Source organism: Microcaecilia unicolor, chromosome 1, assembly GCF_901765095.1.
Source record: "Microcaecilia unicolor chromosome 1, aMicUni1.1, whole genome shotgun sequence".
Taxonomy (NCBI): Eukaryota; Metazoa; Chordata; class Amphibia; order Gymnophiona; family Siphonopidae; genus Microcaecilia; species Microcaecilia unicolor.
In genome coordinates this window covers 119237295-119264473 of record NC_044031.1, presented here as the reverse complement: position 1 = coordinate 119264473, position 27179 = coordinate 119237295, and the positions used below count along the sequence as shown (strand labels likewise).

General features: G+C 44.9%; 1 protein-coding gene and 1 pseudogene across 2 annotated transcripts in view; one reads left to right on the top strand and one right to left on the bottom strand.

The window, feature by feature from the left end:
• The window catches only part of CUBN (cubilin), a 697556-nt gene that overhangs the window by 65575 nt on the left and 604802 nt on the right, over positions 1–27179 (bottom strand). For both annotated transcript variants that reach the window (XM_030199596.1, XM_030199602.1), the window contains exons 57-59: positions 25807–25995; positions 20679–20808; positions 8724–8941 (exon numbers count right to left, since the gene is read on the bottom strand). In XM_030199596.1, coding sequence (XP_030055456.1) covers positions 8724–8941; positions 20679–20808; positions 25807–25995 — 537 coding nt within the window. The remainder of the gene's footprint in view (positions 1–8723; positions 8942–20678; positions 20809–25806; positions 25996–27179) is intronic.
• Positions 8975–20547, top strand: LOC115460065 (annotated as a pseudogene).

Genomic DNA, 27179 nt, shown 5'->3' with positions numbered 1-27179 from the left:
TGGATAGTGGCCTTATATGTTCACTGGACTCTAGTAAAATGTACATCTATTTGCATATTGACACAAATCTGTCAGAAAACCATGAGCTGAAAAACAGATAGTTTAGTCTGTAGAATATCATGGACGTCATTCATTTTCTCTTTTTAACTCTACAAAACAATTTCAAAAGGGATGAGATTCTGTGGGAATGTTATGTTTGGCAACCAGTGCAATGCCAGTATTAGCCCCAGCCAAATACTTTTCCCATGGCATAACAAATGGAAAACAGAGATCTTTAGGGCTGGGGGAGGAAGGATACATGACTCAGGCATAAATTATCTTTACACATTCAAAGCTTTTTTATTTTGAGTTTAGAGTTTATAAGGTGGAGAAATTGTGTCTTTCATCATCTAATAAAGATCATCAAAAATTATTCAAGTATTTCAAAAAAATGTGCTTGTAATCCCTATGGAAATTTGGGACTGGTTGTAAAGTGCATGCTAAAAATATTATACAAAGACATGATTCAGTGAATGGGTACATAGGGTGTATTTATGTGAATGTGGGATTATATTGGTAGTCAAGAGGTGGAATGAGGTATGAATATGGGTGTGCTACAGTGTGAGTAAGTAGAGGTCAGGGGCAGACTGACCATTCAGGCAACAAGGAAGTACCTGAGAGCCCAGAGGCTCTAGGGGGCCTAGAGGCTCTGCTCGGTTACCTGCCAACGCACACTACAGCTATCACAGGGCCCTGGCGGTCTAGTGGCCACTGCCGCTATTCTCCCTGGTTGCACCACTGTGTTTACAAAATGGCTGCCGAGACTACCGTGGGAAGTCTTGGCAGCTATTATGTAAACACGATGCCGTGCCGGGCAGAGTAGAGGCAGCGGGTGGGAAGGAAAGATGTGATTTATTTCCTGCCCCTGAAGAAGGCACAGCCACTAGACCACCAGGGGCCTTCAAGGTAGGAGTGGGAACAGTGGCAACACGGTGGGAGTTAGGAAGCACTGCGGGGGTGGGGGCACTGGTGGCAGTGGCAGAAGCATGGCAGGGGGCAGCAGCAGCATGGTGGAGGGGTACCCAGAGTAGTCTCAGTGCCCTGGGGCCCAGAGTACTCTCAGTCTGCCTCTGGTAAGGGTTATGTTTGTTGGTGCAAGGGGGTGTTAGTTTGGGGGGGGGGGGGTTATAGATTTTTGTATGTATGGCAGGTATCTGCTGGCATACTGAAATGATATTTGTGTGTGCTGGTAGAGAGGCAGCATATATGTATGTATGTAGAGTGAGGTGCATGTGAAGTACTGGAAAGTATGTGGTGGTAAAGAGAGCTATATGTGTGTCTTTGCTTTATTTATCATTTTATTTATTAATCATCTCTATATGCCAACCTGAAGTGATTCACACAAGTGAATAACAAATATCTTCATTACACACCCAACTCCCCCATACATATCTGCCTCTAAAATACAACTCTAAAAATATATACAATAAAACCTAACCCACCATATATGCACTACTATCTCTGATTCCCATAAACTTCTATCCCTAGCCCACTCACCAACAACCAACCCACCCACCAACCTCCAACCTTACTGCCTGACTCTTTATCATAAAACCGTATGATGTCAAGCCAAGCATTGTTCACATCACCATGCCTGTCTGAAAAAAACACCTTTACTTCCTTTTTAAATATCATATACTGTAATATTCAAATAAAGTGGAAAGAAGAACAAACGACAGTCAGCATAGTTAAAGAAGTAGTGAAAGAGGCGATTAGAGCCAGACGAACATCTTTCAGAAAATGGAAAAAAAGATCCAAATTAAAAAAACAAGAAGCAAGTTAGATGTAAAGCATTTCAGGTATATCAGAAGCAGAAAGCCTGTGCGGGAATCTGTGAGACCGTTAGATCATCAAGGAGTAAAATGGGTAACCAGGGGAGACAGGGCCATAGCAGAGAGGCTCAATGAATTTTTCTTTTTTGCCTTGGTCTTTACTGAAGAAGAAGTAAGAGATCTAACTGTACCAGAGATGGTTTTCAAGGGTGACGATACAGAGGAACTGAAAGAAATCTCAGTGAACATGGAAGATGTACTGAGCCAAATAAACAAATTAAAGAGTAGTAAATCACCTGGACTGGGTGATATACACCCCAGGGTACTGAAAACTCAAATATGAAATTGCAGATTTGCTGTTAGTGATCTGTAACCTGTCATTAAAATGATCAACACTGCCCTTTAAGCTTCCCATTGTCTCTTTCCAGCGTTTCAATGTTGATGTCCCATTGTTATATTCTTAATGATACTTCGATGGTTTCACAAAACTTGTACAATGTAACCTATAACCAAGTTGTAACAAATGTATTTCCATTATTCATATCTTATTGTAAGCCACACTGAGCCCGCAAAGAGGTGGGAAAATGTGGGATACAAATGCAATAAATAAATAAATAAATAAATCTGTAGTACCTGAAGATTTGAGGGTGGCCAATGTATCACCTATTTTTAAAAATGGATTCAGGAAATTACAGACTGGTAAACCTGACTTCAGTGCCTGAAGAAATAGTGGAAACTATTACAAAGAATAAAAACACTGAACACATAGAAAGCATAGTTTAATAGGACAGAGTCAACACGGATTCAGCCAAAGGAAATCTTGCCTCACCAATTTGCTTCATTTCTTTGAATGCGTGAATAAGCATGTGGATAAAGGTAAGCCGGTTTATGGAGTGTATCTAGATTTTCAGGAAGGGTTTGACAAAGTCCTTCATGAGAAACTCCTGAGAAAATTAAAAACCCATGGAATAAGAGGCAATGTTGTTTTGTGGATTAGGAATTTGTTAATGGATAAAAAACAGAGGGTAATTTTAAATGGCTAATTCTCTTAGTGGAGGAGGGTGAATAGTGGAGTACCCCAGGGATCTGTACTGGGACCTGTGCTATTTAACATATTTATTAATGATCTGGAAATGGGAATGAAGAGTGAAGTGATTAAGTTTACAGACAACACAAAAGTATTCAAACTTGTTAAAATGCATGCGGACTGTGAAAAATTGCAGGAAGTTTGAAGACTGGGTATCAAAATGAAAGATGAGATTTTGGGGGTGGAGGGTGGAATTCTATATATGACACAAAAAACATTAGCGCTGAAAAAGCACTATTCTATGAACCCCGATTAAATTAGGTGTAGTTTATAGAATAGCGCTTATGCCCAGGAATTGCACCAACTAAATGTGGCACATATGCCCACGCCAAAAGTTAGACATGGATGTTTTTATTATATAACTATGGGCCCTGTTTACTAAGGTGTGCTAGTGTTTTTAGTGCTCACTAACGCTAGAGACATCCATAGGAATATATGGGTGTCTCTAGCATTAGCGCACCTACAGTGCAGCTTAGTAAACAGGGCCATATATGTGTAACTTAAAGGAAAGCCCCCGATCTGCCCATGACTCGCTCATTTCTGTGCCCCTTTTTTTCATTCGCATGTAAAATTCTACACCTAAATTTACATGCATAACTTGTAATTAGTTGTAATTGCTTGTTAAAATGCCAATTATCGGTGCCAATTAGCTTGTTATTCAATTAAATTAATTTGCATGTGCAATTTTTCATGCTTTTTAAAGAATTAGGGGGTTCATGTGGACAAGTGCACACAGACATTGAGAAGAATAATCCAAATAATAGTTATTTCATGCTAGGTTCTACCCTAGGAGTCAGCAGCCAAGAAAAAGATGTAGGTGTCATCGTGGACAATATGCTGAAATCTTCTGCCCGGTGTGTGGCTGCAGCCAAAAGAGCAAACAGGTTGCTAGGAATTATTAGGAAAGAGATAGAAAATATGACAAAGAATATTACAATGCCTCTGTCTCGCTCCATAGTGTGACCACACCTTGAGTACTTTGTAAAATTCTGGTTGCCGTATCTTTACAAAGATATAGCAGAATTAGAAAAGGTTAAAAGGAAGGGAGACCAAAATGATTAAAGGGATGGAACTCCTCTCAAAGAGATGGCTTAGGGGGATATGATAGAGGTCTACAAAATGCTGAGTTGTGTTGAACAGGTAAGTGTAAATCGATTTTTTACTCATTCAAAAAGTATAAACACTAGGGGACACTCAATGAAATTACATGGTACTACTTTAAAAACAAATAGGAGGAAATATTTTTTCACCCAACAAATAGTTAAACTCTGGAACTCATTGCCAGAGGATGTGGTATCTACAGTTAGTGTATCTGGGTTTAAAAAAAAGATTTGGACAAGTTCCTGGAGGAAAAGTCCATAGTCTGCTATTGAGATGGACATGGGGAAAGCCAATGCTTGTCCCTGAGATCAGTAGCAAGAATCTTGCTTCTATCTGGGATTCTGTCAGGTACTTGTGACCTGAATTGGCCACTGTTGGAAGCAGGATATTGGGCTAGATGGACCATTGGTCTGACCCAGTATGGCTATTCTTGTGGTGTAAAGCAACCCTGGATCTATGCTGGCAGCCTGTTTCAACAAATTGGAGTGACTACAGAAAAATCTTTCTCTCTACAACTAATTTTTATCTGATTCTAACATGATGAACTGGCCCTGACCTTTTGGGGTTTGAATCAACTGGTCCTGATAACTGGGGTTCCCTCTTTCTTACCCCTGTCTCTCTCTTCTCTCTCCCTTCCCTTCCTCCCTCCCCTTGTCTCTCCTCTGACCTCTTTAGCTTACTGTGCTGATGGGATCAGGATTTATCTTTCCCAGTTATAGCTGAGGACTTTCGCCAGCTCTTCACAGTAGTGCACCATCATGTGTCCAACCCATCTTCACTAACATGAGCTGGGTACTCCCAACAGCTGTTCACTGTACTGTGCTGCCATGTGTCAGACCCTGATCTTTATTGGTGAAATCTGGGGATTCCTATCATCAAGTGAATTTCTGTCACCATAGGTACTGTTACTTGCCATATAGCCAGTTCTTCACTCTGTCTTCTCTGACACAGACAGATGGTCAGACCCTCCCTGCCTAGGAGTAGCCAAGTGCTAGATCAGTAGGCTGAGAACAAATGAAAAGCTAGGGTTACGATCTTGCTAATTCTCATTGTGACCTTCTGAAAATAACTTCACTTTTGATTGGCTCAGCACAAACTTAGATTGTATACCCTCTGGGGACAGTGAAAGCAGAGTTAAGGGGGTTCTCCATAGACAGTATAGGCAACCAACACTCATTGCTGGCAGATGATCCCTCCCCATATGCGGCTTAGTAAAAGGGCCCCTAAGTTAGGGGCACAACTGACACTATTCTATAACATGCTGCCCAAATTTGCGTGCTAATCAATGTTATAAAATTCTGGGGATAATGCAAAACTGCAAAGTGGGCGTACAAATGGGCAGGCCATAGGTGTGTTGCCAAGGGATGCACGCAACATATAGAATGCTATCATTTGCACAGGTTGCATAGTGTACATAGGTGTGCCATCTTACACCAGTCATTGACCTGCTATAAGTGGGCATGCCAATAAGGCTTAGGCATGCTCTGAAGCCATTATAGAACTGACACTAAGCGCATCCCATTGTGGCACCTACATCTTGATACTATTATAGAACTGACTCCCTAGCTTAAGCGCCATGCCCTAGGCCTTATTTCTACAACATTCTCTACAGTCACATTTTCTCCCACAGCTTACAAATGCTCTGCTGATACCTGTCCAAATCAGTAGAAGGTTAAATAAATATGACTCCACTTTTGCTAATATAAGCAACAAAAACTAAAGTTAACAAAGCTTTTAAAATCAAAACATTGTACTTGTGGTGCCAAAATTTGAGCTAGGCGGTTTATAGTGGTTTCTAAAGTTAATAAAGCTGTAGGCATACAAATTCTTCCATTCTTAGCTATCAGGCAGATGTTCTACTACTATATGGGGGGGGGGGGGGGGGGGGCAGGACCTCTCAGTTTCACACAGCTCTGTAAAAAGACTGAGAGCCAGATGCACAAAAGTCCCGTTGAGAATCCATCTGCGTTTCCAAATTGGCAGGGCCGGTCTTAGGCAGAGGTGACCAAGGTGGCCGCATAGGGCCCCGCGCTTAGCGGGGCCCCACGTGGCGCACCTCAACTCTGCCTCACTCTGACCGACCCCTGCTCGGACGACCGCATCATGATCCCGCTCGGCCGCCGCCACTCCGCTCCCGCCACATTGCGGCACGGTGCCCACCCCCTGCTGAGCCCGCCGTCAGCAGCCTCCCGCCTCCCTGGACCCCGACAGTTGCACCGACGGCCCTGACAGACAGTTGCAGTGCCAGCGTGACAGCCCCGGCTCCCGACAGAGAGTTGCAGCGACGGCTCACCCCAGTGTTTCACTTCCCGCTCAATGTCCCGCCTTCTGATGAGGTATTTCCTGTTTGGCGGGCGGGAGTCACTGAGCGGGAAAGCTGCCTGGAGCCTGGTCGGAGGTGAGCCAGTGTGCGAGTGAGTGCGACTTAAAAATAAATAAAGACAGTCAAGTGGAGCTCGAGCTGGAGCAAGTTTGTGCCACTGCCATTCAAAGGCAAGCCAGGTATGATGATAGCTTTTCTTATAAAGAAGAAGGAAGTTTCAAACCCCTTTTGTGCCATTTTAAAGGTAAATACTATTGCAATAGTCTATTATTCTCCCATCAGTGATTAAGTCAAAATTCAGTGTTTTATGAAGGGCAGTGACAGGAAAATATCAAGAGGTTAGCTAAAGTGGTGCGTGTATGTGAGGAGTGGGGACAGGGGCAAGTGGAGAAGGCTAGTAGTGTCAGACTTTACTGTTAATTTGCACAAAGTTATTGAAAACCTAAAGAATCCCAAGTGGGCAGACTAAAAATTGTCCATCTAAAGGTACTTATCTTGCTAAGCTGGCCAGATCATGTGTATTTAGGAGAATTTGAGTTTCCAAAGCAAATAGCATTGTAGCCTCAAGAAAGAGGGGCATTTCTCTAAGCATGTTCAGCTTAGGAGAGGAAAAGAGCACATATAAAATCCATTTCCAAGGAACCTTTTTAAATTAAAAAATAGGGGAATTTGAAAGTACTGGATCTTTTCTTAGTATTTTTCCTTTATTCTCCTTTGTTATGAGAATTGGAACTACTAATTGTAGTGGACTTGAACTGAATTTCTGGGGAGAAGGGGTTCATGATAGCATTGTGCTTATTATTTTAATCAGTTTTTTTGTACAAGTTGTACAAGTTTAGCTTCATTTGTCTTTATTTGAAATTTCATAAATAAAAAATTTTCTAAAAATGGAATAATCTTATCAATGGGGTGGAGCTAGGATGGGGCGGGGCTATGGTGGGGGCAGGGCTAAGGTGGAGAGGGGCTAGGATGGGGCCCCACCAAATTGGTCTGCACAGGGCCCCGCACTTGCTAAGACCGACCCTACAAATCGGAAACAATTTACCGATTTAGAAACAAAGAGGGATTCACAAAGAGAATCGCATGCAAATGAGCTGCTTGTTGCTTTTGCAACACAGCTCATTTGCATGCGATATCGGGGAAGCCAGTCGGCGAGCTGAGCATGCGCAGAACAGTCAATCGCTATGTGTGGCTGCTCTGTGCATGCTACAGACGGCTTTCATACATGATAGCAGTAGATGTAGCCCTTTTTGTTTTGCAAGCACAAAAGCGCGTTTTGGGGGGGGGGGATAGACAGACATGTGTTGCGGCTCCCTGCCTCCCCCTGCTGGGAATATTGTGCTCGCTGCTGCTCTCGGCTCTGGGCTCTCTGGAATCAGCATCAGGGCTTGGTTCCACCCCCAGCTGTTCCTGCTGCTTCCTTCTATTGGCTGGCTGACATCCTGGAACGCCCATCTCCCTGAACATGAACTCTCATTGGCTGGCTGCTGTCCCAACTCCTCCTCCCTGCAGGGCTTCCCTGATGACATCACTCTAGAGCTGTGAGCTGATTGGATCCGAACTTCCTGGTGTCCCCCTCCAGTAGTGAGTGGGCAGGACGTCCCAGGCTGACACTGTCCAATTGGTTTAGCCCTTCTTTGTTGTGCTTCTAGCACGGGGGATGCTGTTTCCCAGCAGAGGTAGTTTGACACTTGACTTCCTTGCATTTTTGGTAAGTCACCATTACTTTTATGCTGCTGCTCCTCCCGCCCCCCCCCCCCCCCCCCCTCATTTCTTGCCAGTAAAATGTAATTTGAGAAAAGAATCATGGCATGGCTTTCATAAACGGCTTTCATACATGCAAAGAAGCTACATGTAAGCCGGTGTACTTTTTTTTTTGTGCTCCATCTTCCCTGCCTTGTTTCTCCCCTTCTCCTACCTTGCGATAATGAAGAACCGTAAGGTCCAGACCTCCCGTTAAAATTTCCACAGTAAAGGTACGGACTGCTTTTGTGCACGGGATCGGAAATGGTAGTGCAATGCATTGCATGCACATTATAATAGTAATTAGCTCATTATAATAGCTTTGCATTCCGTTTTCATTAGCTGCTACCGTGACTGGAAAATGGCTCAAAGAATCCTTTTGTGCATGTCCTGGTTTACTACTTGTGCGCTAAACCGGCTAGAACTAGTTTAAAAACCACGTTGCTGGCTCGTTAAGTTTAGTGCATCTGGCCCTGACTGTGGCGGCTCTCTTTTATTAAGTCAAGGGTCAAGTGAAGATGCACCGAAACATACATTAAATGTTCTGATACTGAAATTTCTTGTGGTGATTTTCACAATGATATTCGCTGTAAATGCCATTGGTCAACAATTCAGAATTAGTTCAACTTTGGAATTATTTGTGATTGTAATTTCTTACCTAATGTCTGTCTGTATGAGGCCCTCCATCCACCTCGTGTTATGGAAAAATCTGTCCTAAAGACCAGAAGCAAACTAGTGTTGGAGCTCCTTAGAATTGGTGGAAGAACATTGCCACAGAACTTGCCGAGTGATGTAGCGTTGATATTTGGACCATCATACACAGCCACATAATCGAAGACACAACTTGAAGATGCTTCAAGGTCAAATTGATTGAATCTGTAAACATTTAATGATCTGTGTGTTACACTCATGTTCAGTAAACATGTAATAGACATAATACATTTTAGAAATACAGACTGAAAATTCACTAATTCTGAATTGTACAATTCAATAATACTTTTGTTTTAAGGAGTCTCCATATTTTGCATTTCCTGACCATCCTGTTAACTCCTTTAGCAAAAGGCTAACAGGTTGAAGCAAATGACTTTGAAAATGCCTATTGTCACTACTTGAATAATATTTGCATCCCAAAAAGCTCAAGAAGATTCGCCTCGATACAGAATTAAGGGAGTACCAAGCACAGTGATTCGAGAAATTTCTCTTCTCAAGGAGCTCAGACATTCCAGTATTGTGAAGTTACTAGATGTCATTCACAGAGAACAAACTCTACCTCATCTTTGCGTTCCTTCATGAGGATCTGAAGAAAGTCATGGATGGAGCTTCTAGTAGTGGAATTTCTTTACCTCTCGTTAAAAGTTACCTTGTTGCAGCTGTTGCAAGGGCTGGCATTCTGCCACTCTTACAGGTTGCTTCACCACAATTAGAAACCACAGAATCTCCTCATAAATGCCGAAGGAGCAATTAAGTTGGCTGATTTCGGGCTAGCATGAGCATTTGGCATGCCAGTGAGAACCTACACCCATGAGGTAGGCACTCTGTGGTATCAAGCGCCAGAAATCCTAAACAACAGCCGTTGACATCTGGAGTTTAGGTTTCTTCTATGCAGATATAGCGAAGATACTTACCTGTAGCAGGTATTCTCCGAGGACAGCAGGCTGATTGTTCTCAGATGTGGGTTGACGTCCGCGGCAGCCCAGGTATCGGCAAAAAATTTTGCAAGCAAAATAAAATCAAAGTCTTTCGAGAGAGTTCCGTCGCGCGGGCAGCGCGAATGACTTCCCACCTGCCACACAGGCAGCGCGAACGACTTCCCACCTGCTGCGTGAGCGTGCCTCTTCGGGTCAATCAAAAAGCATATAAACAAGAAAACAACAATAATAACAACAACTCCAAAGGGGAGGAGGGCGGGTTTGTGAAGGAACTTGATATAAGGTCAGTGCATATTTTCTAGCAAAAAAGGTGCCAGTACTCAAATGCTGGGCCACTCTTCAGGAGTGGGGTGATTACTGAGGGACCCACCTCAAAATAGCAAGACCCCCTGCAACCAGTCACAGAATCTATGACAAGGCAGAATTGTTGTGTACAGCCTGAGCTCTTTCATTAAAACTTATGGTCCATGGGTCAATTTTAGCAGACAATGGAAAAGGTGCCGGTACTCAGTATCCCCAAGTACCCCCTCAAAAAAAGCCCTATAGCATGCACCACCAAGGCCTGAAGCTCAATGACCCTATGAGCTGAAATAACAGCCACCAAGAAAATGACCTTCCAGGTCAAGTACTTCAGATGGCAGGAATTCAGTGGTTCAAAAGGAGCTTTCATTAGCTGAGTGAGTACGACGCTGAGATTCCATAACACTGGTGGAGGTTTAACTGGTGGCTTTGACAAAAGCAAACCTTTCATGAAGCAAACAACTAAAGGCTGTCCAGAGATAGGCTTAACTTCTACACGGCGATGATAAGCACTAATCGCACTAAGGTGAACCCTTACGGAGTTGGTCTTGATACCAGACTCTGACAAGTGTAGAAGGTATTCAAGCAGGGTCTGTGTAGGACAAGAAAGAGGATCTAGGGCCTTGCTGTCATACTAGACGGCAAACCTCCTCCATTTGAAAGAGTAACACCTCTTGGTGGAATCTTTTCTGGAAGCAAGCAAGACTCGAGAGACCCCCTCTGAAAGACACAAGGAGGCGAATTCTAAGCTCTCAACATCCAGGCTGTGAGAACCAGAGACTGGAGGTTGGGATGTAGAAGCAACCCCTCGTTCTGGGTGATGAGGGTTGGAAAACATTCCAATCTCCACGGTTCCTCGGAGAACAACTCCAGAAGAAGAGAGAACCAAATCTGATGCGGCCAGAAGGAAGCTATCAGAATCATGGTTCCATAGTCTTGTTTGAGTTTCAGCAAAGTCTTCCCTATTAGAGGTGTGGGAGGATATGCATACAGAAGGCCTGTTCCCCAATGCAGGAGAAAGGCATCTGATGCTAGTCTGTCGTGGACCTGAAGTCTGGAACAGAACTAAGGGACCTTGTGATTGATCTGAGTGGCAAAAAGATCGACTGAGGGGGTGTCCCACGCTCGGAAGATCTTACGGACTACACCCATGTTCAGTGACCACTTGTGAGGTTGCATTTCCCTGCTCAGTCTGTCGCCTAGACTGCTGTTTACGCCTGCCAGATAAGTGGCTTGGAGAAATATGCCATGACGGCGTGCCCAAAGCTACATCTGGATGGCTTCCTGACACAGAGGGCGAGATGCGGTGCCCCCCTGCTTGTTGGTATAATACATGGTAACCTGATTGTCTGTCTGAATCAATATGACTTTGTTGGACAGCCAGTCTCTGAAAGCCTTTAGAGCATTCCAGATCGCTTGCAATTCCAGGAGATTGATCTGCAGACCTTTTTCCTGAAAGGACCAGGCTCCCTGAGTGTGGAGCCCATCTACATGAGTTCCCCATCCCAGGAGGGATCCATCCATCGTCATCACTTTTTGTGGCTGAGGAATTTGGAATGGATGTCCCAAGGTCAAATTGGGTCGAATCGTCCACCACTGCAAGGAATTCCGAAAGTCGGTGGACAGTTGGATCACATCCTCTAGACTTCCCGCAGCTTGATACCACTGCGAAGCTAGGGTCCATTGAGCTGATCTCATGTGTAGGCATGCCATGGGAGTCACATGAACCGTTGAGGTCATGTGCCCCAGAAGTCTGAACATCTGCCGAGCCGTGATCTGTTGAGACGCTTGAACCATGGACACTAGGGACAGTAGGTTGTCTGTCCTCATCTCGGGAAGATAACTCGAGCTGCCTTTGTGTTCAACAGTGCTCCAATGAATTCCAATTTTTGAACTGGGATGAGATGGGACTTGGAGTAATTGATCACAAACCCCAGTAGTTCTAGCACCTGAATAGTCATTCCCATGGACTTTAGAGTGCCTGCCTCCGAGGTGCTCTTCACTAGCCAATCGTCAAGATAAGGGAACACATGCACTCCCAGTCTGCGTAGTGATGCTGCACTACCGCTAGACATTCTGTGAACACTCTGGGTGCAGACGCCAGACCAACGGGCAGTACACAGTACTGAAAGTGCTGAGTTCCCAGCCAAAATCGAAGATACTTCCTGTGAGCTGGGAGTATCAAAATGTGTGTGTAAGCATCCTTTAAAGTCCAGAGAGCATAGCCAATCGTTCTCTTGAATCATGGGAAGAAGGGTGCCCAGGGAAACCATCCTGAACTTTTCTCGAATCAGATATTTGTTCAGGCCCCTTAGGTCTGCATTTCCTCACAGCTGTATCCGGGGTGACTCAGTTCCACCCCGATCTTCCCAGGGCCCTCGCTCCAAGTGCACAGAGTTTCTAGGTGCTTTTTGGCTAGGATCAGGCGACCCTCAGGGGGAGGAATGCTGGCTTCGGCCTAACCCCTGGTAAGCCATTCCTCAGCTGAGAGGTGCCCAGCTCTACCACCGGCTGCCTTTCAGGTGCTGTGGAGGACTTGCAGCTCATCTGCATTTTTCTCTTTACATCTAATTTAATTCCCAGTTGCTAAAGTACCTCAGTCATTTATGGCCCCTATTCACATTCTCTTCCTAGCCCTGTCCCTTCCTAATCTTTTCCCTCACCATTCCCTCTGCATTTTTCTCTTTACATCTAATTTAATTCCCAGTTGCTAAAGTACCTCAGTCATTTATGGCCCCTATTCACATTCTCTTCCTAGCCCTGTCCCTTCCTAATCTTTTCCCTCACCCCCTACCTCTCTCCACTACAGGAACTCACTGCCCATCCATCGACTTCATCACCTCACCTTCTCTCCTACCCTCTTCCTCCCTCTTGGCTTTTAATCTCCACCTCTTTCTTCCCTCCATTTTGCCTTCCCCATTCCACCTAAATACCTCTCGCCTTCGACGCCTTCGTGGCCACACCTCTCCTACTCTCCTCCGCTCTCTTTTACTCCTTCTCTTACTCTCAGCCGGTGACATCAATCCCAATCCTGGCCCCCCTCACCAACTATTATCCGAACTCTACAGATCTCACCATGACCTCTCTATCCTCATCTCTATTTCTCTACTCCCCTCCTCTTCTCTGCCCTTCTCTTGCGCCCTATGGAATGCCCGCTCTATCTGTAACAAACTCGCCTATATCCAGGACCTCTTTATCTCGCGTCACCTCCATCTGCTCGCCATAACAGAAACCTGGCTCTGCCCTGATGACTCTGCTTCAGTCGCAGCCCTGTGCCATGGCGGTTATCTATTTTCACATACTCCTCGCCCTGCTGGTCGCGGGGGCGGTGTTGGACTACTTCTCTCTCCCTCCTCCAGATTTCAACCCCTTCTTCCACCTCAATCTCACTGTTTTTCCTCCTTTGAAGTCCACTCTATCCGCCTTTTCTCTCCTCTGCCTCTTCGAATAGCGGTCATTTATCGTCCCCCTGATAAGTCCCTTTCATCCTTTCTCAGTGACTTTGACGCCTGGCTTGCCTTCTTCCATGATCCTTCCTCCCCCTCTCTCATCCTTGGTGACTTTAATATTCCTGCTAATGATCCTTCCAACTCTTATATTTCCAAGTTACTCGCTTTAACGTCCTCCTTTAATCTCCAACTATGCTCCACCTCCCCCACTCATCAAAATGGTCACTGTCTTGATCTCATATTCTCCTCAAACTGTTCACCATCTAGTTTCCTTGCCTCTGATCTTCGCTTCTCTGATCACCATCTTATAACTTTCACACTTAAATCTCCTCCCTCCCAGTCCCGTCCTATCTTATCTAATTTATCCAGGAATCTTCACGATATTGACCCTTCATCTCTATTCTCCCATGTTTCAAACCTCCTCTCTACTGTGGCACCATCCACGTCTGTCAACGAGGCTGTTTCTTCTTACAACAATACTCTATCCTCTGCCTTAGACACTCTTGCACCTTTGATGACCCGCCCTATAAGGCGTACAAAACCCCAACCTTGGCTGACTTCTAATATCCGCTACCTACGTTCCTGTACCCACTCCGCCGAACGCCTCTGGCGGAAATCTCGGGCCCTTGCTGATTTCTTACACTTTAAGTTCATGCTGACCTCCTTCCAATCTGCTCTTTTACGTGCCAAACAGGATTATTATATCCAACTGACCAACTCTCTTGGCTCTAACCCTCGACTTCTCTTCACCACATTGAACTCTCTCCTCAAGGTACCCCCTCCCCCAACTCCCCCTTCATTATCTCCTCAGACCCTTGCTGAATTCTTTCACAACAAGGTTCAAAAGATAAACCTTGCTTTCTCTACCTCACCACCTCTCCCTCCACTAGTCCGTTCTCCTCTCTCTCCTTCCCCTCATTCCCTTTCCTCCTTTCCTGAAGTTACTATTGAGGAAACTACACTTCTCCTTTCTTCCTCAAAATGAACCACCTGTTCCTCTGATCCCATTCCCACCCACCTTCTTAATGCCATCTCTCCTGCTCTTATTCCTTTTATCTGTCACATTCTCAACCTCTCACTTTCCACTGTGACTGTCCCTGCTGCCTTTAAACATGCTGTGGTAACACCTCTCCTTAAGAAGCCTTCACTCGACCCTACTTGTCCCTCTAATTACCGACCCATCTCCCTCCTTCCTTTTCTCTCCAAATTACTTGAGCGTGCTGTTCACCGCCGCTGCCTTGATTTTCTCTCCTCACATGCTATTCTTGACCCACTACAATCTGGTTTTCGCCCTCTCCACTCAACCGAAACTGCGCTTACTAAAGTCTCCAATGACCTATTACAGGCTAAATCCAGAGGTCAATATTCCATCCTCATTCTTCTTGATCTTTCCGCTGCTTTTGACACTGTCGATCACAGCATACTTCTCGATACCCTGTCCTCACTTGGATTCCAGGGCTCTGTCCTTTCCTGGTTCTCTTCCTACCTCTCCCTCCGCACCTTTAGTGTTCACTCTGGTGGATCCTCTTCTACTTCTATCCCTCTGCCTGTTGGCGTACCTCAGAGTTCTGCTCTTGGTCCCCTCCTCTTTTCTATCTACACTTCTTCCCTTGGTTCATTAATCTCATCCCATGGCTTTTCCTACCATCTCTATGCTGATGACTCCCAAATCTACCTTTCTACCCCTGATATCTCACCTTGCATCCAAACCAAAGTTTCAGCGTGCTTGTCTGACATTGCTGTCTGGATGTCTCAATGCCACCTGAAATTAAATATGACCAAAACCGAGCTTCTCATTTTCCCCCCCAAACCCACCTCCCCGCTCCCCCCATTTTCTATTTCTGTTGATGGCTCTCTCATTCTCCCTGTCTCCTCAGCTCGAAACCTTGGGGTCATCTTTGACTCTTCTCTCTCCTTCTCTGCTCATATCCAGCAGATTGCCAAGACCTGTCGTTTCTTTCTTTACAACATCCGTAAAATCCGCCCCTTTCTTTCCGAGCACTCTACCAAAACCCTCATCCACACCCTTGTCACCTCTCGTTTAGACTACTGCAATCTGCTTCTTGCTGGCCTCCCACTTAGTCACCTCTCCCCTCTCCAGTCGGTTCAAAACTCTGCTGCCCGTCTCATCTTCCGCCAGGGTCGCTTTACTCATACTACCCCTCTCCTCAAGACCCTTCACTGGCTCCCTATCCGTTTTCGCATCCTGTTCAAACTTCTTCTACTAACCTATAAATGTACTCACTCTGCTGCTCCCCAGTATCTCTCCACACTCGTCCTTCCCTACACCCCTTCCCGTGCACTCCGCTCCATGGATAAATCCTTCTTATCTGTTCCCTTCTCCACTACTGCCAACTCCAGACTTCGCGCCTTCTGTCTCGCTGCACCCTACGCCTGTAATAAACTTCCTGAGCCCCTTCGTCTTGCCCCATCCTTGGCCACCTTTAAATCTAGACTGAAAGCCCACCTCTTTAACATTGCTTTTGACTCGTAACCACTTGTAACCACTCACCTCCACCTACCCTCCTCTCTTCCTTCCCGTTCATATTAATTGATTTGATTTGCTTACTTTATTTTTTTTTTTGTCTATTAGATTGTAAGCTCTTTGAGCAGGGACTGTCTTTCTTCTATGTTTGTACAGCGCTGCGTACGCCTTGTAGCGCTATAGAAATGCTAAATAGTAGTAGTAGTAGTAGTAGTCTAGGATGGGATGCATCCCCCCTGTTTTCATTTGCACAAGGAAGTACCTGGAATAGAATCCCAGCCCTTCTTCCCCTGGTAGAATGGGTTCGACCACATTGGCCTTTAGAAGGGCGGAGAGTTCCTCTGCAAGTACCTGCCTCTGCTGGGAGCTGTAAGAATGCGCTCCTGGTGGGCAATTTGGAGGTTTGGCTACCAGATTGAGGGTGTATCCTAACCAGACTATTTGAAGAACCCACCAGTCAGAGGTTATGAGAGGCCACCTTTGGTGAAAAAACATCAACCTCCCCACTACTGACAAGTCGTCTGGCACGGACACTTTGACAGAGGCTATGCTGAACTGGAGCCAGTCAAAAGCCCGTCCCTTGCTTTTGCTTGGGAGCAGAATGGGACTTAGACGCACGCTGTTGATGAGAACGAGCATGCTGGGGCTGAGCCTGGGCAGGCTGCCGAGAAGCAGGAGTGTACCTATGCCTAGAGTAGGAATAGGGAGCACTTCTCTTCCCTCCAAAAAACCTCCTAGATGAGGAGGCTGTAGCAGAAGGCGCCCAATGGGAGAGAGAATCCATAGCATCATTATGCTTTTTAATCTCATTAACAAGATCCTCTACTTTTTCTTCAAAAATATTGTCCCCTCGGCAAGGAACATCCGCCATCCACTGCTGGACCGAATGATCCAGGTCAGAGACATGCAGCCATGAGAGTCTGCGCATCACTATACCTTGAGCAGTGATCCTGGATGTAACGTCAAAAGTGTCAAAAGTACCCCTGGCCAGGAACTTGCGACACGCCTTCTGCTGCTTGACCACCTGGCGAAAAGGCTCGGCCAACTCCGCAGGGAGCACATCAACCAAGCTGGACAGTTGACTTATCGAGTCCCGCAAGTGTATGCTCGTGAAGAGCTTGTATGATTGGATCTTGCCTGCGAGCATAGCGGCCTGATACGTCTTTCTCCCAAAAGAATCAAGAGTCCTAGCTTCTCTGCCTGGGGGTGCCGAAGCATAGTCTCTAGTACTCCTGGCTCTCTTGAGAGCGGAATCTACCACCATGGAATTACTACTACTACTACTACTACTACTACTACTACTACTCATCATTTCTATAGCGCTACTAGACATGCGCAGCGCTGTACATCTGAACATGAAGAGACAGTCTCTGCTCGACAGAGCTTACAATCTAATTAGGACAGACACAGGACAAACAAGAGATAAGGGAATATTAAAGTGGGGATGATAAAATAAGGGTTCTGAACACCATATTTAAACAATATGGTGCATTTGCAGGGAAAATTTAGAAGAAAACAGGCCCCTAATTGAAGGACCCTAGGTCTCGGTAACAAAAATTGCCTATGCCTCGGTTGAGTTATCTTAGACACGTCTGGAAAACCCAAATATGCTGAACCCCCAAAAAGTTTCAATCTATGTCTAAAATAAAATTTCAGAACATTATCTCTATCCTTTTCCCACTTAAAAGTAGCATCTTTTTTTCTCTCTTTCTCTCTCTCCCTCCCTTCTTTGGTCCAGTCTCTCTCACTCTCTTTCTTTTTCCTTCGCTTTCCACTTCCCTCACCATAGTTCCGGAATCTCTCTCCATCTACAGTTTGATCTCTCACTCTCTTCCCTCTACTCCCCCAACCACAAAGTCCAGCATCTCTCCCCCTTTCTTCCCCCTGTCATCATTTGGTCTGTACCTCCCCCCCTGCACTCCTCAACAGATATGGCATCTCCCCCTCCCTCTCTTCCCACCACGAACAATGGGTATGACATTTCTTCCTCTCTCCCCTACATCCTGCAGGTCTGCCAGTTCTTCCTCTTCCTCCCTCCTCCCACTGCTGGTCCAGCATTTGTCCCTCCCCCCCATGGATCTGGCATCCCTTCCCCCCCAAAAAAAATTGTGGGGTAATTGGGACCTCATCAATCCAGGTTCACCGTGGATCCGATATTGGGATTCTGCTTTCTTGAGAACCACAGGGCCAGACAGAGGAGCGGACCAGTTTCTCATAAGGACTTCCTTCAGTACCTTATGGAGAGGGACTGTCACAGCCTCTTTAGGTGGAGAAGAATAATCCAGGACTTCCAGTATGTCAGACCTAGGCTCACCCTCAACCTCAACAGGGAAAGGAATAGCCGTAGCCATTTCCCGGACAAAAGAGGAAAAAGAAAGACTCTCTGGTAGAGATAATCTTCTTTCCAGCGGAGGAGAAGGGTCAGAGGGAATTCCAAAAGACTCATCGGAAGAGAAGTACCTGGGATCTTCCTCTGATTCTCACGAGTGCTCCTGCTCAGTGTCAGATGCAACCTGAGTCAAAGTACTCTGACACTGGACCTGTCTTGACGCCGAGGAACGATGTCCTCCGTGGTGATGTCGAGAAGTTGACGCCCGATCTGACTGTGGCGAAGCTCCCTCCACCGATGTCGAAGGGTAGTCAACCTGGGTGGCAGCCGACGCAGATGCCGCAGGCGGCACCGCAGTCGGAGACCTCACCACAGGTGAAAGGCCAGGCACCACTACACAGAGGGCGCAAGCACACCGACATCGAAGCTGATTGTCGCAGTAAGCCTTCCAGAAGTTCTGGAAACAAGGCCCGGATACGCTTGTCGAGAGCCGCTATCGGAAAAGACTGTAGGGCCGATGGAACAGGCGATGTCAGAATCTGTGGAGGCTCGGGAGCAGGTACCGGGCTGCTAGGAGACTGACACATCGGCACCTCCTGTATCGAGGGGGAGCGGTCCTCTCAGCGTCGACGCTTCTCGGGTGCCGACTCTCTCGACGCCCCGGAGCTCCCGGTACCATGTGTCAAAGGAGAATGATGATGGTGCTTCTTAACATCACTTGACACCCATCATCGAGACTCCTCGGTACCGATGAGGAAGACGTGGAATCCTCACGTCTCCTTGGGGCCGGGTCCATAGCAGGAGGCCTCGAGACAGGTGGAGACCCACTTGACATCTCACTGCTCCCAGCACGAGTTGGTCTCTCAGCAGCCATTACCTGACTCCTCAACGTCGATGCCCCTGTCGATGTTGACGCCGACGCCGCCAACCTCGGTACCGATGTCGAGGTCGACGTCGAAGGACCGGGCCCAGCTCCAAAAAGCTTCTTTCTTTGAGCCTCTCGAGACACTTGAGTCCGTTTCTTCATACGAAACCACAGACTACAAGCGGCTGGGCTCTGGTCGGGCCCAAGGCACTGGATACACCAGGCGTGGGTATCGGTACCTGAGATGGTCCGGTTGCACCGAGTACAACGTTTGAAGCAGCTGGGTGTCTTCGATGTCATGGAGGAAAAACCGGCTTCGGCAAAATCAAACAACGCGAATGTGCCAAGAAGAAAAAGCACAAAAAAGGGAAAAAACCCGACCGCGTGGCCCAAAGGCCGGCCGCGTTGAAAAAGAAAGGAAACTTATAGAGTGGACAAAAAATAAGAAATACGGGAAAAATAAACTTTTTTTAAAAATTGTCTTTAACAATTGAACAAAAAAACAAAAAGACACGAAAAAACAACCGTGAAGAGAAGTTGTCCTCCTGGGCCGAACGGAACACAGTAGAAAAACACTGCCGCACCTAACCGTGGTGAAGAAAGAACTAGAGAGGCACTCTTGTGCGGCGGGCGGGAAGAAGTTCACGCATGTGCAGTTTGCGTTGCTCGCATGACGGTACGTTCCACAAAGATTTTCTTTATTTTGCTTGCAAAATGTTTGCCGATTCCTGGGCCGCCACGGAGGTCGACCCAATTGTGAGAACAAGAAGCCTGCCTGTTCTCGGAGAATGGAGTTACCACCCGACTACCGCATGGTTCTTGCAGTAATTTCATTTTTTGCATGTCCGATACGCGCATCTGAAAAATATTTGTTATTTTTGGGGGTGCGTAACGGACGCGCGCCAAGTGGCATTTGACGTGCATAAGTCATTACCACCAGGATTCTTTACCTCTAGGTCTATAGCTGGCAGTAAGGTCTCAGACCCAAAATGGACGAGCAGCAATTTTGATTTTGCCACACGTCCATTTTCGGCAAAAAAAAGTCCTTTTTTACAAGCACACTAAAAAATGGATTGGCGCGCGCCCAAAACCCAAACCTACACTATCGCAAGAATTTTTCAGAGCATCTTAGTAAAAAGACCCCTCTGTGTGCTGTCTTGCAATGCATAGCCTTTTAGTCACAATGAGTTTGGTCAATTTTCAGACAGCTGATTAAATAGCTCTGAAAATTGCTCTCTTTATGAGCAATGGGAAAAATGCTTTGAACATATGCCCTTAAGTCTTTGAAAATTTACCCCAAAGTAATTGAACAATTTTATACACACACACAACAAGAAGTTTCATAGTTGTTCTTCGAAATATTCATCCTATCTAGTATTGCTACCTCTCTCTCTCAGATGAATAACACAGCTCTGCTCCTATTAGCCCTAATTAACAGCAACATCCAATCAGTTTCTTTCCTCAAAAACTGTTTGGTTCTCAGAACTGGACTTCTTATTAAAAGGTTTTATAAGTAATTTATCTTTAATGACATACTTGAGTTCCACCACTCGGTTGCTTCGAGCTGTGATGAGATATGTGCAATTCATGTTGTTATGGTAATTAGTAAAGGAGTGTGTAGGGCTGTTCACAGTGCCATAAGAGCTACTGAATGTGCCTCCACAAGCTGAAATAAAACAGAGAGAAGGCAGAAATTATTTAAAGGGTGGCTCAGAATTTGCTAGAAATAACCAAAAAGGGCAATGAGAAACCTCAGAGCAGCCACAAGAATGTCAAATGGGAGAAAGGGAAAGGGTGAGGGGTGGAATTGCTATACTGCCTTACTGAGGTTACAATCAAAGCAGTTTACTTATTATATACAGGTACTCATTTTGTATCTGGGGAAATGGAGTGTTAAGTGAATTACCCAGAGTCACAAGGAGCTGCAGTGGGAGTTTAACCCAGTTCCCTGGTTCTCAGGCCACTGCACTAACCATTAAGCTACTCCTCCACTCCAGGTCATCCAGAATCTTTGTGAGATCCGGCACTCACATGCGTAGGTTGCAAAATTGTGACTTACATGTATAAGTGCTGCCATTTAATCATTCAGATGTGTTTATGTTTGTTGCAGTTGTGTTTCAATGTAAAACAGCTCTTCTCATTGTACGTGCCACCACACAAATGTGTATTTTCCTCAGCCTTAATGGTTTTACAAGCTCTCTGCATTCATTGCTTCTTTTGTAAAACATTCTGAAAATGTTTAATGTCTTGACTCGGCTATCCATTTTCCTACCTAGACTTCCTATGCAAAATTGGATTTCACATGTAGAAAATATATATCAGGTCTAAAAGTAGGAGCATCAATTTTAGGGATGGTTAGATGAATTTTTATCCTAAAACCTAGGCTCTTAGTTTCAGCTGAAATGTTGCCAAAGATTAGGCACTTAAACCTGGGAAGATTAGGCCTAGTGCTCAGCTTCCTTTGAAAAGTAGGCTCTATAGGAGCAATTCTATAAGTGGACACCTCAATTTATTTATTTATTTATTTGCTGCACTTGTATTCCACATTTTCCCACCTATTTGCAGGCTCAAAGACTCCTGAAGAAATTGCAGAGCCATGGAATCGGAGGTAGGGTATTATTATGGATTAAGAACTGGTTGAAAGATAGGAAGCAGAGAGTAGGATTGCGTGGCCAGTATTCTCAGTGGAGGAGGGTAGTTAGTGGGGTCCCGCAGGGGTCTGTGCTGGGTCCGTTGCTTTTTAATGTATTTATAAATGACCTAGAGATGGGAATAACTAGTGAGGTAATTAAATTCGCCGATGACACAAAATTATTCAGGGTCGTCAAGTCGCAGGAGGAATGTGAACGATTACAGGAGGACCTTGCGAGACTGGGAGAATGGGCGTGCAAGTGGCAGATGAAGTTCAATGTTGACAAGTGCAAAGTGATGCATGTGGGTAAGAGGAACCCGAATTATAGCTACGTCTTGCAAGGTTCCGCGTTAGGAGTTACGGATCAAGAAAGGGATCTGGGTGTCGTCGTCGATGATACGCTGAAACCTTCTGCTCAGTGTGCTGCTGCGGCTAGGAAAGCGAATAGAATGTTGGGTGTTATTAGGAAGGGTATGGAGTCCAGGTGTGCGGATGTTATAATGCCGTTGTATCGCTCCATGGTGCGACCGCACCTGGAGTATTGTGTTCAGTACTGGTCTCCGTATCTCAAAAAAGATATAGTAGAATTGGAAAAGGTACAGCGAAGGGCGACGAAAATGATAGTGGGGATGGGACGACTTTCCTATGAAGAGAGGCTGAGAAGGCTAGGGCTTTTCAGCTTGGAGACGAGACGGCTGAGGGGAGATATGATAGAAGTGTATAAAATAATGAGTGGAATGGATCGGGTGGATGTGAAGCGACTGTTCACGCTATCCAAAAATACTAGGACTAGAGGGCATGAGTTGAAGCTACAGTGTGGTAAATTTAAAACGAATCGGAGAAAATTTTTCTTCACCCAACGTGTAATTAGACTCTGGAATTCATTGCCGGAGAACGTGGTACGGGCGGTTAGCTTGACGGAGTTTAAAAAGGGGTTAGATAGATTCCTAAAGGACAAGTCCATAGACCGCTATTAAATGGACTTGGAAAAATTCCGCATTTTTAGGTATAACTTGTCTGGAATGTTTTTACGTTTGGGGAGCGTGCCAGGTGCCCTTGACCTGGATTGGCCACTGTTGGTGACAGGATGCTGGGCTAGATGGACCTTTGGTCTTTCCCAGTATGGCACTACTTATGTACTTATGTAATGTGGCTTTAGGTGCCCCGAGGATGAATAGTGAGAGCCTATTCTATAACAGTCTCTGAGCACCCTGATTCCATTATAGAATAATAATGTTACCCATCAGGGCCACAAAGAGACAAAGCCGGGCCCGGGGCAAACAATTTTCAGGGCCCTGCTGCTGCCCTCACCCCCACCCTACTGCCACCACAGCGAATGAGAGAGAGTGCTCTCAGTCATAGGTCCTTCTTCCTGTCGCATCCCAGCTCCTGTGAAGTAACTTCCTATTTCCACATAGACAGGGTGTGGCAGGAAGAAGGACCCATGGTCAGCAGAGCAGTCTCTTTTGACTGCCGGTGCCAAGCCCTCCTTAGAGGCTGCACCCAGGGAATCTTGCCCCCATCCCCCCTCGGTGGCCCTGTAACCCATGCCTGGCATTTATATGCAGCCATAGACTTTGCATAACTGCAGGCGGAGATGCATGTAACTTTTCTGTAAGAGAGCCGTGTAAATGGAAGCCCAACCCACTGCCTACCATGCTCTGCCCAAGGGCACAACCTCCTTGCATTTATCTGATATGTCACTTATATGCACTCTTACAGATTAACACTTAGGCATGCTGCTAGCATTTTCACATGAAAGTTTACACCTTTATATGTGAGTGCTAGGATTCTATAAATTAATGCCCACAAGGGGTATTTAAATGCAGGCGCCTAGTTGTACAATTGCCCTTCATGGTAGCATGGTATATACACCAATTCTTGACAGGAGGGAACAGCCTCATAGACTATCTTGCTCATGAATAACATTCATCTTTGACTTGGCCACTGTCCCATGGCATAGAAAACATGTAAGTGGCTGCAGGTTTTGTGTACCTCAGCCCCTTATATTATTTCAGGCTTAGATTAGTTGCTTGGTAAGTCAGACAATTCTAGGGTACTTTTTTTTGCGTCATAATAACTTATATGGCTGTAACTTACGTATAGTAATAGTTCTCAGTTTATATTATGCATCTAATCTTTCAAATGTAAAAATCATAAGGCCTGATGTAATAAAGAGTTTCTTCCATGCTACTACTTTATGGCTTTAGGGCATCCTAACACATAGAGGATAATTGTATAAGGGGTGACTAGATTTGGGCACTAGGAATGTGCCTATTTGAATCCTATTCTATTAAGAAAAATAGGTGCCTCCTTCTCTTTATGAAATATAGGCATAAACCACCTTATGCGCACCTAATTTGAAGGCGTGGATATTTATACCAGCCACAGAGCTTGCGTAAATGCTCCCACCTAGCTTGCAAAAGATTATAAGATTTTATCATTTAAAATGCGTGTGTGCCCTGCCCATGCGCCACTTTATTCATGTAAACACCCACCTGCAAAATATGCCCCATTGCATCTTGGCATGTACTTACAGATTATTACGTAGCTGGAAAATGGTCATTTACATGCATATGTGTTTGTATACACATATAAATGACTAGATTCTGGTATTTACATGCATTCTTGCCACCTAAAACTAGGTGGCTCCTATACCCATTTAGGGGTAAAATTATAAAGGTGAAAATAATTTGGACACTAAAATGCTAAGTGCAAATTCTAGAATGGCATTTCAAGCCAACATTTAGGCAATATCATTTACACCATGTGAAAGGCATAAATGTGAACATGCAAATGTTGCATTTTAGCAGGTAACTTATAGTTTTCTATAAATGATATAGGAAGTGTGTGACCTGCCAGTACCCCACCCATTCTCCTCCCCCTGTGGATGCCCTCTTGCAGCTAAGTACTATCCCTCTAATTCTCAAAAATGTGCCTCAAGATGTGCACGCAAATTTGGGTGTGTGCCCAAATTGCATGCACATCTAAATTGAATAATGATCCAAGCAATTATTAGTATCAATTGAAACCAATTAATATGTATGCATGTAAATTCAGGCGTGTGATACACACCTAAAATTTACATGTGTCCCAGGAAAGGGGGCACAGAAATGAGAGGGTCATGGGTGTTTTGGGGTGGAGCATGGGCATAGGTTCAAGTTATACACGCAGGAGTAGCCTAGTGGTTAGTGCAGTGGACTTTGATCCTGGGGAACTGGGTTTGATTTCCACTGCAACTCCTTGTGACTCCGGGCAAGTCATTTAACCTCCATTGTCCCAGGTACAAATAAGTACCTGTATATACTATGTAAACCTCTTTGAATGTAGTTGCAAAAACCATAGAAATACGGTATATGAAGTCCCATTTCCCTTATTTCCCTTCCCATTTCCCTAATTGTAGAATAAGGAGTCTCCATGCATAAATGTAGGTGCAGGCATTTGCACCACTTTTTCGTTGGTGCAAATGGACATGCCTAAATTTACACATGGCCCCTGTGCTTAAGAGCTGTTCTATAAACTGCGCCTGCCTAAGGCACAACTTATAGAATACTGCTTAAGCCGGGGGGGGGGGGGGGGGGGGTTCGGTGCCGATTTTTTAGGCACTATTTATTGAATCTAACCCTATATGTCCTGCATGCTCACATGCTATAATACTGCTGAGTGTGCATTCAGCAATATATGCACACAAATGTAACATTCACGGCACAAGTGCTAATATTCTATAATCTTAGCGTACAAATGGCGCTTCCATTTAGGCGCTAATGGCCTTATTCTATAAAGTTTATGCTCCTAAATTTACACTTCTAAAATTTATGTTCCTAAATTATGAGCTTAATCTATGATCCAAAATAGATTGCACTCATAATTTAGGGGCATAAATTTAGGAGCATAAACTTTAAAGAATAAGGCTCTAAAACTGTAGTATGAAGGGGACTGTGTTTAAGAAACGCCCTTTTGCTTCCAGTTTAAACAAAAATCTTTAACATTCTAAATTAGTTGCTAACGGTTTCTATTAGTATGGGTACTCACGAAGAACTCTGTAGTTTGCCTGGAATCCATGCCCCACAGTTGCAGAATTACTATAGAAGTAGAGCAGCATGGGCCCCTTTGTACTGACTGGCCTAGGGATGGTAGTGCCGCAGCTTCTGGTGATAAAGGATCCTGCAGCTCTTGACCCACTGAAGATTTTAACTCCATCATTAAAACAGTTCGTACTAGCTACAAGAAAATGATATTTGTAAAGGTCAAAAGCACGCACTCAGCATTCTTTGTAAATTAATTTACACAGTTTAAGCAAATTGCCAAGCCCATTAACAAAACACATCTGTTTCCTATGCTCTATGTAATTTCGTGCTACTCACTCTCGGATTATTTAGTACTTCAGTTAGTGCATTTAAGATTCCTTGTCTTACACTTGCCTGATTTTGCGATGGACATAAGGAAAGGATGGCTCCAAGGAAGGGAAAGTATTATGTCTTCAGCACCTGTGGTGGGTCTGCTTATCCTACTATACCAGCACTAGAGACATAGAAGGAATAGAGGGAGGAACCGTGTGATATCAATAGCTCAGACGTCCCAGACCAGGGGAAAGTTACTCTGGATATAAAACAATGGAATCTGGCAGAGCAACAGCATCTGTACCTGGAAGATTGGCTCCAGGTGAAGCCAAGGAATGACAGTTGCCCTTTCTTCCAGGGGTTCAACTTTCATCACTTCAGAATCATTACAGTTAGCCATGGATAATTTGAGAAAAGACTTGACTGTTCAGTTTAAAATTTGTAGAAGCCAAGTTTCTAAATTATCTGACACATCTTCTGAACATATGACCGTACTTTTGAACCAGAGGTCCTAGCCCATTATAAACCATAAAACTGTATGTCTCTGTTGATCACCCTCCCCTCACCTACCCACACCCATCCTGTTAGAATATCAATGATATGCTTTGATGTCCCCATGCATACCTCTGACCCACCCCCATCCTCCCACCCTGTCAGACTATCATAGTAATGCTTGAATGTTTTCACTTATATACACTGTCAGCTAGCACATTTGCTTATTTCCGATCTGACGAAGAAGGGCAACCTTCGAAAGCTAATCAAGAAATGTATTAAGTTATGTCCAATAAAAAAGGTATCATCTTATTTTCTTTTCCATGTTTTATTTTGTTTGATTTCTATTGAGAACCAGAGGTAGAAACTAAGGATTTGGAGCTTAAAATGTCTACAAAATGTCAGGTCATGTCTTGATCAAAGACAATGTAGTTGTACATAGAAAACTGGAAGCACTGAAAAATATATCCCGATCAAAAAATTTGAGATTCATTAACTTTCCAAAACATCTGGGTATATCTCCTAGGCAGATCTTAGAAATGCATTTGAAGGAGGTTTTGGGTTATCTTCTGC